This window comes from Cordyceps militaris (genome assembly GCF_000225605.1).
Source record: "Cordyceps militaris CM01 unplaced genomic scaffold CCM_S00001, whole genome shotgun sequence".
Classification (NCBI taxonomy): Eukaryota; Fungi; Ascomycota; class Sordariomycetes; order Hypocreales; family Cordycipitaceae; genus Cordyceps; species Cordyceps militaris.
Genome location: NW_006271969.1, coordinates 4,193,824 through 4,206,487, shown reverse-complemented (window position 1 = coordinate 4,206,487; position 12,664 = coordinate 4,193,824). Strand labels below are relative to the sequence as shown.

The window sequence follows — 12,664 nt, the reverse complement described above, 5'->3', positions numbered from 1 at the left end:
CTGCGCTGTCGCTCGATGGTCAAGAGGTCTGGGGTCTGAGATCGGGATTGTTGTTCCCTTGCTGTACAAGTACCAGTAGCCATGTAGTCTATTACTCCCCCCTGTACGACGATAATTTATGACTGTTTTTAACATGTCTCTCTGCTGTGTGTAACATTGCGAGCTACTGTGCGTCGGGAGAAGTGCTGCGCGGCAACGTTGGCGTAGGCGCGCGTGGAGAATCGAAACAGACGATTTTTGAAGCTGTTGACGACCGCGTGAATGTGCTGCTCTTTCCCATTCGTCCGCCTTGCATCGTCCGCCTTGGGCTCAGACCGAGTCGCGTTGCTCTCTCTGCACGGGGAACCATGCGCACCATGGTATTTTAGGCACCAAGGCGGCATATGGGAGATGCGACCGGCGTCCCTTCTGTTGGGCGGAGAAGGGCGTCGCGATGAACCGTTTAGCGTCCGAGACGGCCCGAGTTTGACTAAATGGTTAGGTACCTACCTAGGAAGGCACCAAGGCAACGGCCAACGTCCCAAAGAGAAATGGCGTGCCTGATAATCAGTACACTCAAGCTTGATGAGGCGGGTTTGCATGGCGGGGAATCGTGATGCAGGTATGTTTGCTACGGATACATGGGCAGGCTCTGGAGAGTCCCTGTCTGCCCCAAGGCCCCCAACCCCAAGGCCCCCAACCCCAAGGCCACTCTGCCACTGCCATAACCACCTGCCTGTCAGACTGCAGAAGCAGCGCCAGCGACGCGGCTTCGGCCCCCCGATTTGCTCTGTGCCCGGCTGATCAGTGATGGAAGCTGCACTGGCCAACAGCCAGCCTGGTTTCTGGGCGGTCAACGCGTCTGGCAGTGGTGCACCCTGGGTAGGTAGCTACCTACAAATTACCTACCTGTGGTACTTTTTTCCTTTTTGCACTGCCTCGTAACTACAAGGCTTCCGTGCCATTCCATCCTCTCATTCAAGCGCCATTATCCTGTCATCTCTGCCTACTTAAAAAACGAAACTTGACGCAACGGCTGCCAAGCAACCTGTCCCAAAATATCCCCGCCACCACACGCGGGTTTATTACCATTACTAGGACCCGGGCGGGCTTAGTACCGGCCCCCGCCTTACTTGCCGAGAACTGGTGGCCAGGTAGATAGCTATTGCTGGGTTCTCTACCTACCTGAGGTACTCTTCTCCTATATCAACCTCACAGAGACAATGCTGCCTTTGGGGTTGTTGCGCCAGGCGCGCAAAATCATCAGCCTGAACCTGCTGCTGGTATGCGTGCCACTAGGCTTTATCGCCTCGGCGTCTTCCTGGAGTCCCATTGCCATCTTTCTCTACAATTTCCTCGCCATCATCCCACTATCAGGGTTGATATCGGATGCGTCAGACACCCTCAGCGAACGTTGGGGAGGCATGCTCGGTGGACTGGTGAATGCGTCGCTGGGAAACACTGTTGAGTTAATTGTCAGCCTCTACCGTCTTTTCTTCTTCTTCCCTTTCAAACAACAACATAAAAGTTGCCCAATGGCTAATTGTCAAACTCCAGGTCGGACTGCTCGCCATCACCCAGAACAATGTGAGCGCCGCGCAATCCGTCATGATGGGCAGCATCCTCAACGACATTCTGCTGGTGCAGGGAATATGCATCATCGTCGGCGCCCGCTCCAAAGGCGTCATCGTTGTCAACTCTGCCCTTGTCGACTCGCTGTCCTCACTGATGCTTGTGGCATCCATGGCCATGGTCCTGCCCACCGCTCTGTACGCCGCCATCCCCAACCCAGACAGCAAGGGCTCAGGCATGAGGCAGCGCATCGTCTCCTTTAGCCGCGCGACCAGCATCGTACTGCTACTCATCTATGTAGCGTACCTATATTTTCAGCACAAGACGCACCGTTCACTATTCGACGACCAGGAAGACGATGACGACTCCGATGCTACCCAGTCCAGCGATCACCTCATCCCCACTCCATCGCCGTCCCAGGACGTGGCCGCGCGAGACTGCGAAAGCGGTGCGGACCTGGACAACATCCCCTCCATGCGCGATGTCTCAGTGATTATCCTCACCCTGGTTCTTAGCTCTCTCGCCATCGGTGGCTGCACATATAATATCATGCAGAGACTAGGCGATATTGTGAAAGCATTCCATGTGAGCCAGACATTCATCGCCTTGGTCATCATTCCACTCGCGAGCAATGCCTCCGAGATGACACAGGTCCTGGCGGCGGCCAAGAAGCAAAAAATCGACTTTGCCATTGCCGTCATTGTGGGCAGCATTTTGCAGATTGCCCTCTTTGTCTTGCCCGCCCTTGTCATCATTGGCTGGTTCATTGGTAGCAAGATGGATCTGTACTTTGAAATGTCCCAGACTTGTGTATTGCTATTTGCCGTTATACTGGTAAACCAGGTTCTACAAGATCGGCAATACACGTACCTTCATGGCATGATGTTTCTTTGCGTGTAAGTCTCTGTATCAAGCTGTTTGGTTATTCGCTTCAATTACTGATCTGGTCTTCTATTTCCTTTAGTTATACAATTGTTGCGACTGCCTATTTCGTTGAGCCTTTTCATTGAATCACAGCACACTGGCCTGAGGCGGGCTATGCGGACTATGCAGGCTATGCAGGCCAAGTTGCTGTGTCGGCCGAGCGCCATGCGCAAAATCAGGTCGAACAAAGAAGACAATGGCCATTGACAGGTACCTAAATGCAGGGTTAGAAAAGTTGGAGGGAAGTCGCTAAACAAATGGACGTGAAATACATACGTTCCCATTAGCATGCAACTCTCAAAGTATGTAGTCTTGCCGTAGCGGATAAGGAACGTCATAATGGTGACAGAGAGTACAAAAACAACGGCGTCGAAGAGACCAAATACAAGCATCATTGGCTGGTCGAGCCCCCAGCCGAGAAAGACGAGCAGTGGAATGTTGAAAAGCAGAGTATCGAGGACATTGGTCATTACCGAACGAATGGCAAAGTCTAAGCGGCTCATGTACGTGGCACTGCTTTCTTCGGGTCGGGCATGGCGAATAATGCTTACAGACTTGGCAGAGTTGACAATAAGGGGCAAAACCACAAACGCAATAAAGGTTTTTGTCATGTGGAGGCTCTCTGCAGCTCCGTCCAAGCTGCGCAGCACAAACCTGGCACAGATGACTGTACAGAACAAGCTGCCAAGCAGGCCGGCACTCAGCACAAAAGGCCCAATGGTGGTTTGTGGCTTATCTTCAAGTTGCGTGTTCGTTCGGCTGTCGGGGTTGAACTGGGTGGCGCCTGGGTTCACAGGGAAGAACTGGCCGTGAGTGACAAAGCGAAACGACAGGTAGGTAAAAAAGAGTAGGACGAGAGCCGCAGCTGTTATATGGGAGAGATTGAGGATGCCGCGGTCGATGGTCTCTGGAGAGTCTATCCCTTCAGCACTAGTTGTGAGGGACATGACTGTAGGAATGACAAGGCAGAAGGAGGTCACCATGACCAACGAGGACATGATGCTGGTTCTCGTCTTGCTAAACACGGCGTCTTTTCTGCCGTAGCTGGCGTGGAGGAAGCTACCACCAAGGACCTGTAACTCTTTTTGTCAGTAATCAATGCACGTCATCTCTCAGCAGTCCAGATGTCTCCTTACCAAAAGCGCATAATTCACTATGATACCGATCATGGTTTGTTGAACCAGAGCGCTCTCGTCGTAGGTCAACGCCACGGCGCTAATCTAGTGGTACAGTGAGCATGCTGCATAACATACAAGTAGGAAAATGGGTAGCCGGCATCTTGACTCACTATGAATTCCGTAGAATTCCCCCCTACTGCACGGAAGAGGCCGCCCCAAACCCGAGCATTTTTTGTCAGGGTGAGGACGGCGAGTATGTTGAGCGCGGCCAAGGGCACCAGGGCCGCACCGTTGAGGAGAAAGACGACGGCCGGGGGCAGGCGCGGTATGAGCAGCGACAGCGCAATGGCCGTCGGAACCGCGAGCAGCAGCGGTTTGCTCTCGCCAATGTATTCGTCGCTCAAGATGGCGGTAAGCTGCCCAAACGTGTCGGAGCGGCGCAGCAGCCCGGGCGCCGCCGGCCCGCTGTCGGCGGCGGACCGCGGGTCTATTAGCGCAGGATCCTCGACAGAAGGGGACGACCGCCGGCGCGAGGTGGGAAGAGAAGAAGAAGAAGGAGTGGTCGACGATGTGGACATGGCGGCGGCGGCGGCGGCTTGGTTGTGGTGGCGCTGGCGGAACGCGGTGTTGGTAGTAGAGCTCATGGTGGAGGGGAAGAATGCGCGCGGCGGAAGAGGGCGGCGGACCAATATGCCCCAAGCCCAAACCTTGGTGATGATGGGAACCCGCAAAACGCGCTTGGCGAACGAGCGATGAATTCTCCCCCCGAAAACCGAACTAAGATGCAAGAAGCTGCGACGTACAACATGAATTAGTTGCTTGGCCGTGCGGGCTGCGAAATAGCTGTGCGCTGTGGGGTAAAAGACAGACCCCAGGAGAACGCGCGCGCAAACGCCTTGTCAGCAACAGAGCCTTGTTGCTGCTGCGCCTTGTTCGACCCAGCCATCACACAAACTTACCCTAGTTATCCCAACTTGTTGCATTTCCATCTAGCGCCTGATGCTTTCCATTGCTCGGCACCGGTACTGCTCGATCGCCAAGTTGGACGGACTCTCGTCCTGAGCCACCATGGATCATCCCCATCGCATCCCGCAAGACGCGGCCGCAGCAGACACCACCACGCCACTGCTGGCAGACGCGGGCCGCCACAGGCCGAGGAGCGCCCTCGCGGCCATTAGCGACGAACTGGTGTATGCCACCCAGGCAACCTTGCAGTGCAGCATAACAAACGTCCTGCTCATCTGCCTGCCGCTCGGCCTGTATGGCACGGACTGGGGCTTTCCGGGATGGGCCGTTTTCGGGCTCAACTTCCTCGCCATGCTGCCGTTGGCGTCCATCCTCACGTTTTCTACCGAGCAGCTCGCCGCCATTGTCGGCTCCGTGGCAGGCGGCCTGATCAACGCTACGTTTGGCAACGCGGTAGAGATGATTGTAAGTCCTCAACCATGCAGCGGCCTGCAGCGCGTCATCGCTGACCGCCGTCATAAAAACCTAGGTTGGCATCAGCGCCCTAAAGGAAGGGGAGATTGGCATCGTGCAGTCGAGCATGATAGGAAGTATTCTGTCCTCCATTCTACTGGTTAGGTCACCGTGTTTCCATCAAATCGCCATCATCCATGCTAAGGCCCCCTTTTTTAGATCCTCGGGTCGGCCTTTTACCTGGCCGGCAAGGACAAGCAGACAGTCCACATCAACGTCGACGTGGCCGGGATCCTGACGTCGCTCATGGTCATCTCCTGCACGTCTCTGATTCTGCCCTCTGCGCTGCGCGCGGGCGACCTCCTGGTCGAGAGCACCGATGGCGGCGGCCCTGCTGACTACATCTTGACGCTGTCGCGCAGCACATCCGTCATCCTGCTCGTCTTCTACGTGCTGTACGTGTACTTCCAGTCCGTCTCGCACGCGGAGCTCTTTGCCGAGGAAGAGAGCGACGGCGGAAAGAAGCTGCACGCAGCGTCCAGCTGCGCGGTGCTCGTCCTCGCTACGCTGGGAATCGCGTCGAGCTCCGACGCGCTCGTCGGCAGCATTGATGGCGTCATCGAGGCGCTGGGCGTCAGCCGCAGCTTCATCGGGCTCATCATCGTTCCGATTGTGGGCAATGCGGGCTGCTTTGTGGGAACGGTGCAGTGGTCGCAGACTGGCCGCATCAACCTGGCCATCTCCGTCATTGTCGGCGCGACGCTGCAAATCTCGCTCTTTGTTACTCCGTTTCTGGTCATTGTTGGATGGATCATTGGGCGAGACATGTCGCTGCAGTTTGACACGTTTGAGACGATTGTGCTTACCATGTCCACGTTGGTAGTCAGTTGCTTGGTTCGGGGAGGAAAGACCAACTATTTTGAGGGCATGCTGCTGGTTGCCACGTAAGTGCTGGATTGATGATAAACTCTGCTTTTCATTGCTGACAGCTGCCTAGATACACTATCATTGGCGTCGCGTTCTTTGTCCACCCTGACGAGGTTTGAGGGGCGATCTATGGCGGTATTCGACAGATGGGATAACTTAACGATGAAAATAAAATCTCGTATGTTTGATTTACTGCGCCAGCTGATTATGCGCAAATGCAGGGACTTGGGTTCATGTTGAACCCCCATTCGTTAAAGGCTCGTTTTAGCCCGTTTCTGAGTTCGGCCCGCGCCGTCGGAAATCTTGCCGCATCTCGGCACGCCTAGAGAAGTAAAGCCGTGGTTGATTAGTGGCGGGTCGCCTGCCACCTACGTAGGTAGCTAGTTGAAGGTCATCTGCTCTTGATAGTTGGAAAGAGTTTTTTAAGCATACCTAGCCGAAAACCTAGATATACACCTACTGGCATCTCAAAGGCAAGCCAATGGGACACCCAAAGAACACAAAACTGTTGCAGTGCTGGTTCTTGGTACGGAGTTCATTTTCGGCTGCCAGGCTAGGTAGGTATGTAGGTAATAGTTAGCGACAAAGCTAGCGGCGGGTGTATCAAATGCGGCGCTCGCCCAAGCATTCGATTTCAATTGGAGTTGCAACTGATGTGCTCGATAATATTGCACCATGGCCTCCAATGAGTCCAATCTCATTGTGCGGTGCGGCAAATTTCATCTTGTTGTACCTTTTAATTAGTGCCTACCTACTAGGTAGCTTGGCAATTAGCGGCCTAGCCACCGAACTCGGCAAGCTAAGCCACCAAGCAATCTTGTCATAATCATCAGCGCCCCCTACAGTAGCAACCTTCCTTCATCCTGCGCCATCCCGCGTTGCCTGCGCGCCGGTATTCTGGCCATGCATCTCGGCGAGGCCATTGGCACGGCGTGCGGCGCCTTTGCCGCCACCAACATTGACGACATCTTCGTGCTCGTCACCTTCTTCGCCGAGTCGGCCACGAACCGGGCCATGTCGCCCCTCAACATCACCATCGGCCAGTATGCCGGCTTCACCGCCATCACCGTCATCAGCATGATTGGCTTCGGCATCTCGCTCGCCCTGCCCTCCGAGCCGATTGGTTTTCTCGGCTTCCTGCCCATGCTGCTCGGCTTCTGGGCCCTGTTCGACGTCGTCCTGTCGCGCGCCGCCGCCGACGACAGCGAGCATGCCGACGAGCAGTACCACATGACAAACGCGACACGCCTGAAAATTATAGCCAAAGTCGCACTGATTACCCTCATCAACGGCGGCGACAATATCGGCACCTACATCCCGCTGTTTTCGCAGACGCGCGGCGCTGAGATTGCCGTCTACGTGGTCGTGTTCTATATTGGCGTCGGCGTGTGGTGCCTGGCCGCCTGGATCATCATGAAGCAGAGACAGGTTCTGATGGTGGCGCAGAAATACGCCGAGTATTTTATCCCGTTCTTGTACATGGGCTTGGGTGTCTTTGTCATTGTCAAATCACACTGCTATCCATGGTCCATCGACCACATCAACCGAAAACTACCGGCGCATCCCGGCCGACTGGTGCTCGCGCTCTGCACGACGGGGTTCTTAATACTAGCTATGAGCATCATGTTTGCCATGAAGTGGCGGACGAGACAAAAGGAAATCGCGGAGGAATCCGCAGCCGGCGTCGGCGGCGCGGTCACTGAGCTGGCAGAGGTTGGGCCGCAGCCTTTGACAGAGAGAACGCAGACAGTCGACGATGCTAGCCAGACGCCCGAAAAACCTACTACAGCAGATACGTCGCTAGCCAGTACAATACGGACAGAGGACGACAAGAGGCAAATACCGCCTTAGCATGTGTAGATGTAGAAATGAAGATTTTGGTGCAAGACAGACTGCTAAGCATCGCTGCCGCTGCTCCTACACATCACGTGTGATTTCCGTATCCGTTTCTTGCATCACCAAACCTATCCGAGCATAATGGGCGTGTCCTCTCGCATGTAGTACGCACTCACCTGCCGCTTGAGCCACAGCGTCACATTGAGCGCGAAGCCATGAAACAGGAGTGACAGCGCCAGCGCTACGTAGAACGGAAGGTGCACAAAGCAGAGCAATCTGCAAAGGGCTACAAGCAGCGGCGAAGCTGCAATCCAGAGCAGACACATGGCAACAAAGGCTTTCGCCTCGGCCCGATCGGGGCACGGCGGGGGGATGGCACCGACGTCGCGCAGAACCGTCGCCGACCCTGCGGCCAGTGCGAGCCATACCAGGGGATAGCCCTTGCTGATGGGCCCCTCAATGGTCAGCGGCGCCAACGCCTCGACGAAGCAAAACGGCTGCGGAATCACCAGCGTCTCCGTAGTCGGGACGAGGACGTGGAAGCGCACGCGCCTCCCGGCGTCGCCGAGCGTCTGGACAAGCGTGACGCGCTCGCACAGCATCCAGCGAGCGAGAACAAAGAGATTATGCGAGACGCCGGCGAATTCTGGTGCAAGGGGGCCTTCGACCTCGTGCAGGCGCTGAAAAGCCCCCATCCAAGACGTGTCCGGATGAAAGACGAAGAAGCGATGGCCGCACTCATCGCCGTCGTTCTCGTTGCATTTTAGAGCGACAAAGTCTCTGACAATCCGGGCAAAGGAAAGGGGCGTGTGCAGGTGCATGGAAACCAACGCTTCTGGCAACACAGGGAGCGGGCCGGTCATGTACCTTAGATGGTTGTGAACCTGTGTCCCTTGGTAGGTCTGGTACGGATGGGCGGCCACCGGCCCGAGCGCGAACAAGGCCTTGGTTCGCAACTTCATCTCTGACGAACCTGGTGGCATCCACATGGTCGTCGAGTTGTGGTCGGCGAGCGCTCCTTTTGCCGCTGCTGTCGACGCGAGCAAAGTGCCCGCCCGTCTCCCAGAAGACAGCCACAGCCAGAGCGACGAGGCGTCGTGCGTGAGGGTGAATATGCTGTCTCGCCACTCGACATAATTTCCGACGAGGTAGAGGGAGATGCTGACGGAATAGATAAACTCCCACATTGTCAGCTCCGTGCAGAGACCAAGTATTCGGCCAACATGAGAAAAGGCTTAGGGTATGCATTTCAACGTGTAGTTTCGTGGCTGCCTTATATAGCCCAAGTGTTGAGATAAGGCCTTGTAGCATCGAACTGAGACATCGCATGTCGGTCTAGGAGCACACTGCCGATCAATGCCAACTCCAGGAGTGATCGATTTGGCAACGCATAGTAAATTAGCCACATCTTATCATCTAATAATGACACAAAAGTGTGTATAAGCCTCGCGCATCAAGAGCGCTCATAAGCATGTGCACATAATTCCAAGCTTTGCAGTGACCAGCAGCCGGAGAAAATGTACGAGTCTGACAGCAGGACGAACACAGTTAATCGAGGTATAAATTGCCGGGGCGGCTGTTTCTATTAGGTCAGGCCACCAAAGGTCCTGTACGGCGAAGTCGAGAGCGCAGTGTGTTATCGAGGACAGGGATTATTCTTGGCGAGAGTGCGATTATTGCCTCCCAACATAACCTCGTTTGCTTGCGACTAAAACTGCGTAGAGAAAACACAGCATCAGCTTAGAAAAACTTGCTCTTGAGAGCTCCCATGACAAGTCCGCGTTTCTGCTTGCCCATGTATTTATTGACATCGTCCGCCCAGCCCTGGCTCTGAACCTGCAGATTGTCCATGCTATCACCCATAATGTTCAGCTTCTCTGTTCGTTCGGCTAGTTGCCGAGACAAGTACGAGCCCCATCCTTCTTGGGCACCCCCCGCCGCAGAGCTTCCTGCAGCGCCTTGCCGAGCAGCCCGCTGCTCGGCGGCGGCAGCCTCGAGCATGCGCTTGCTTGGTGGCCGGTCAGGGCCACCAACGAGAATATCGAGGTCGAGAACCGATACAAACTGCGTTCCAGAGATCCATTGTAGATTGGAAATGGCAGGGCGAGGTGGACACCCAAGCTTCGGGTTAATAAGCACGTCTGGGGAGTCTTCCATTGTCTTTCCGGTACCCCAGACGTGAATGACCTCTAATTCACTGGGCCCAGTCCAAGCGAAAATGTCGCCGGTCTGCGTTACTACAGTGCCAGTGATTCTAGTAGGGTCCACAGTGGGAAGATCAGCCTTGCCGATTTCCTTCAGCGCGGGAATGGAAAAGGCCCGCGCTGTGCGGTCGCCAAATACTGCGACGATTGCGTAACCTTGGAGCTCGAGCTCTGCAACAGCCGCCGCATCGCACAGCAAATTGTCGAATTCCTTGGAGGCGCCCTTTGAGTTGGCGGGGTGGAAGATGCGTATTTCGGTTTGCGTAACAGCAACAACGGCACCATTCACCTGTCTGCCATCGCGTAGACCAGCAACAGTCTGTCCAGTGGCCGCGGCAGGTCGGCCCGTGTTGACCTCGATAGCGTTGAGCGAGACAACTTTGCTGTCAAGGACCAAGACGCCGGCCAGCTGAACCGAATAGGTACCATTCGCGGCGGGGAGAAGCTTGAACGTGATGACCTTGCCGAGATTGGTGCCCACAAAGCAGCATATGCTAGAATACTTGTCATCATCCAGTGTCATGACACCAAACTCCATGACAACAGGCCACTCCTTATGGGGGGTAGAGTCGGAGCGACTGTGGCCCTTGAAGAGCGAGCCACGCTTTTCTTGCTTAGCAAAGTCGGTCATGGGAGCTTGGTATATTATTTGCGGACCGCGAAGATCGATGAAGGTAAGGAATCCGAGCTCGGATCCCACAGCAACGAAGCCAACGTCGGAAAGTTTCACTGCCGTGATTGGTCCCATCATCATTTCATACAAAACAAACGGTTGCAACCCTTCTTTGAGGTTTGGTTCTGCGCGAGAGCTGATATCAGTGAGGCCCTTGGGATTGGGGTCAATAGGGGACGCTTCAGTTTTGCCATGGAATCGGTTCTTCCCCCATCGAAAGACAATCGCCTCGCCCGTTCTAGTGCCGACAACGAATTCACCAGTGTTGCTAGCCATGCTCATGCACGAGATGTCAATGTCATCATAGCGATCAAGTGCGCGGGCAATGTCAACCTGAATAGGCTGTGCATTCTCAATGTCGTCGGCATGGCCCGAATCCCAGATGCGAACTATGCTATCGGCATGAGCTGCTTGTATGATTGTTCTCTCCTCAAAACGCTTGCGAGGTCTAGCACCTTCCGCACCACCCTTGAGAAGCGGCTCTCCTTGGTCTCTCTTTTCAATCATGGACAGCCATCTCGGCCGCTCGAGACTGGAGACATTTACCTTGGTAATGAAGGGGTGCACGAAGAATGTCGAGGGGTGGAGCTGGTTCGTTGGGCTAATCGGGTAGCCGGACGGGAAGCTAAGAGTAACAAGCTCACCGGCGCTAAGTAATACGAGAACCGCAATTGGATCCTGTGCACCGTGGAAGTGTGGCGAGGAGCGTGGAACCAGGAGGAAGTCGACTGCTTGCGCTCCGGGCGGCAGCGTCAACGGAATACTCCGCTTGCCATGGAAGTAATTCGCGAGGAGCTGCCAGGATGATGTTGCATAGGCGGGCGTGAGACCGAGATCGATGAAGGTGAGACTATTTTCTGTCGAAGTGGAAGGGTGTCCTCCAGCAATAAGGAGACCTGAATCGTCGCAGTTCTCCTTGCAGCACCAGGCTATTCTAGTATATGGCTCAATAAAGGCTGGCTGGGCAGGGGCAGATGCTGGCAGTTCAATTCCAGTAGCCGTGAGAGTTCGTGCGAGCACGACTCTGGGGTCTTTCAGATCCCAGAAGACTAGACTGCCGTCGTCGTGGGCCGTCAGAATGAAGGTGCCAGAAGGGTGCCATAGGGCATGCGTGAGTCTCGGTTTGCGAACTGTATCCGTATTGGCTCCATTTCCCCCAGGGGCACCACGTGGGACGACGTATTCGAAGTATTGCACCGGTTTGTTTTGCTTGAAAGAGTATGTAACAGCGCCATGCGTGTAGCCAATGAGTAGCTTGCCCACATCGCGTGGGTGCATAGTCATGCAGACCAAAGTCACAGCTCGCGCACCCGGATCTCGCTCCTTCCAAAAGTTGGGAAGCCGGAATGAGCGCGAGAGCGAGTGGCGATCCAAATCATACGCCATTATGTCGCCATTCTGCAGACCGATAAAGGCCCAGTCCAGCATCGGATCAACAACCAGGGCCACCACAGTTCCAGCCACCACCTGGGCACCGACCCGCGCGCCAGTGCTCAGGTCCCATATTCTGAGCTCGTTCTTCGTGTCGAGGCTGATAATGTGGTTGGCGGAAAAGTGCAGCCTGCTGAACGACGTCGCCCGTGGTGGTTGCAGCACCTTTTGCACCCGGCGCTGGCCCAACACATAAATTCTACCCGCTCCAAATTTGCTTTCGCTCGTGCCGATGGCAAGAAGTGACTGGACTGGGTCGTAGGCGAAGCAGCTAAATGGTGGGCGATCAACGGTTAGCACAGCCATTTTCGCCATTTTCGCTGGCCAGGGTCTACGGTTCTAGAAGTCTCGTACCTTATCTGAGAGTTGATGCCATATCGAGCTTGGTAGTCGGGAGCGAAAAGCTCTGGTCGGATGCTGGCAGACAAGTCATTTTGAATGCCAGCTTGCTTTCCTCGCAGATACCCCGCCATGACGCTGTTTGAGGAGATGCAGGATCAAAGTTTCCCGCCAAGCTCCAGTGTGTCGCGCAGGTCTAATGCGTGGTGCTTGGTGGGGTTGTGGCAGTGCCACGTTATAGC

At 55.1% G+C, this 12,664-nt stretch overlaps 6 protein-coding genes across 6 annotated transcripts; 3 read left to right on the top strand and 3 right to left on the bottom strand.

The window, feature by feature from the left end:
* Positions 1 to 1,202: 1,202 nt before the first annotated feature.
* Positions 1,203 to 2,451, top strand: CCM_01307 (vacuolar calcium ion transporter, putative; the record flags this gene model as incomplete). Its single annotated transcript, XM_006666463.1, has 2 exons — positions 1,203 to 1,418; positions 1,537 to 2,451. The coding sequence occupies 2 exons, from the start codon at positions 1,203 to 1,205 to the stop codon at positions 2,449 to 2,451; spliced, it is 1,131 nt and encodes a 376-aa protein (XP_006666526.1).
* A 111-nt stretch (positions 2,452 to 2,562) lies between these two features.
* On the bottom strand, positions 2,563 to 4,237 carry CCM_01306 (vacuolar calcium ion transporter /H(+) exchanger; the record flags this gene model as incomplete). Its single annotated transcript, XM_006666462.1, has 4 exons — positions 2,563 to 2,689; positions 2,752 to 3,548; positions 3,612 to 3,695; positions 3,764 to 4,237. 4 exons carry the CDS (start codon positions 4,235 to 4,237, stop codon positions 2,563 to 2,565), a joined length of 1,482 nt encoding a protein of 493 aa, XP_006666525.1.
* A 424-nt stretch (positions 4,238 to 4,661) lies between these two features.
* On the top strand, positions 4,662 to 6,058 carry CCM_01305 (vacuolar calcium ion transporter, putative; the record flags this gene model as incomplete). The annotated part of the gene is made up of 4 exons (XM_006666461.1): positions 4,662 to 5,024; positions 5,089 to 5,172; positions 5,232 to 5,956; positions 6,010 to 6,058. 4 exons carry the CDS (start codon positions 4,662 to 4,664, stop codon positions 6,056 to 6,058), a joined length of 1,221 nt encoding a protein of 406 aa, XP_006666524.1.
* Positions 6,059 to 6,842: 784 nt separating this feature from the next.
* On the top strand, positions 6,843 to 7,790 carry CCM_01304 (cadmium resistance transporter, putative; the record flags this gene model as incomplete). Its single annotated transcript, XM_006666460.1, has 1 exon — positions 6,843 to 7,790. The coding sequence occupies one exon, from the start codon at positions 6,843 to 6,845 to the stop codon at positions 7,788 to 7,790; it is 948 nt and encodes a 315-aa protein (XP_006666523.1).
* A 113-nt stretch (positions 7,791 to 7,903) lies between these two features.
* Positions 7,904 to 8,962, bottom strand: CCM_01303 (uncharacterized protein; the record flags this gene model as incomplete). The annotated part of the gene is made up of 1 exon (XM_006666459.1): positions 7,904 to 8,962. One exon carries the CDS (start codon positions 8,960 to 8,962, stop codon positions 7,904 to 7,906), a length of 1,059 nt encoding a protein of 352 aa, XP_006666522.1.
* A 553-nt stretch (positions 8,963 to 9,515) lies between these two features.
* CCM_01302 (SNARE-dependent exocytosis protein (Sro7), putative) lies at positions 9,516 to 12,556 on the bottom strand (the record flags this gene model as incomplete). The annotated part of the gene is made up of 2 exons (XM_006666458.1): positions 9,516 to 12,354; positions 12,438 to 12,556. The coding sequence occupies 2 exons, from the start codon at positions 12,554 to 12,556 to the stop codon at positions 9,516 to 9,518; spliced, it is 2,958 nt and encodes a 985-aa protein (XP_006666521.1).
* Positions 12,557 to 12,664: the final 108 nt, after the last annotated feature.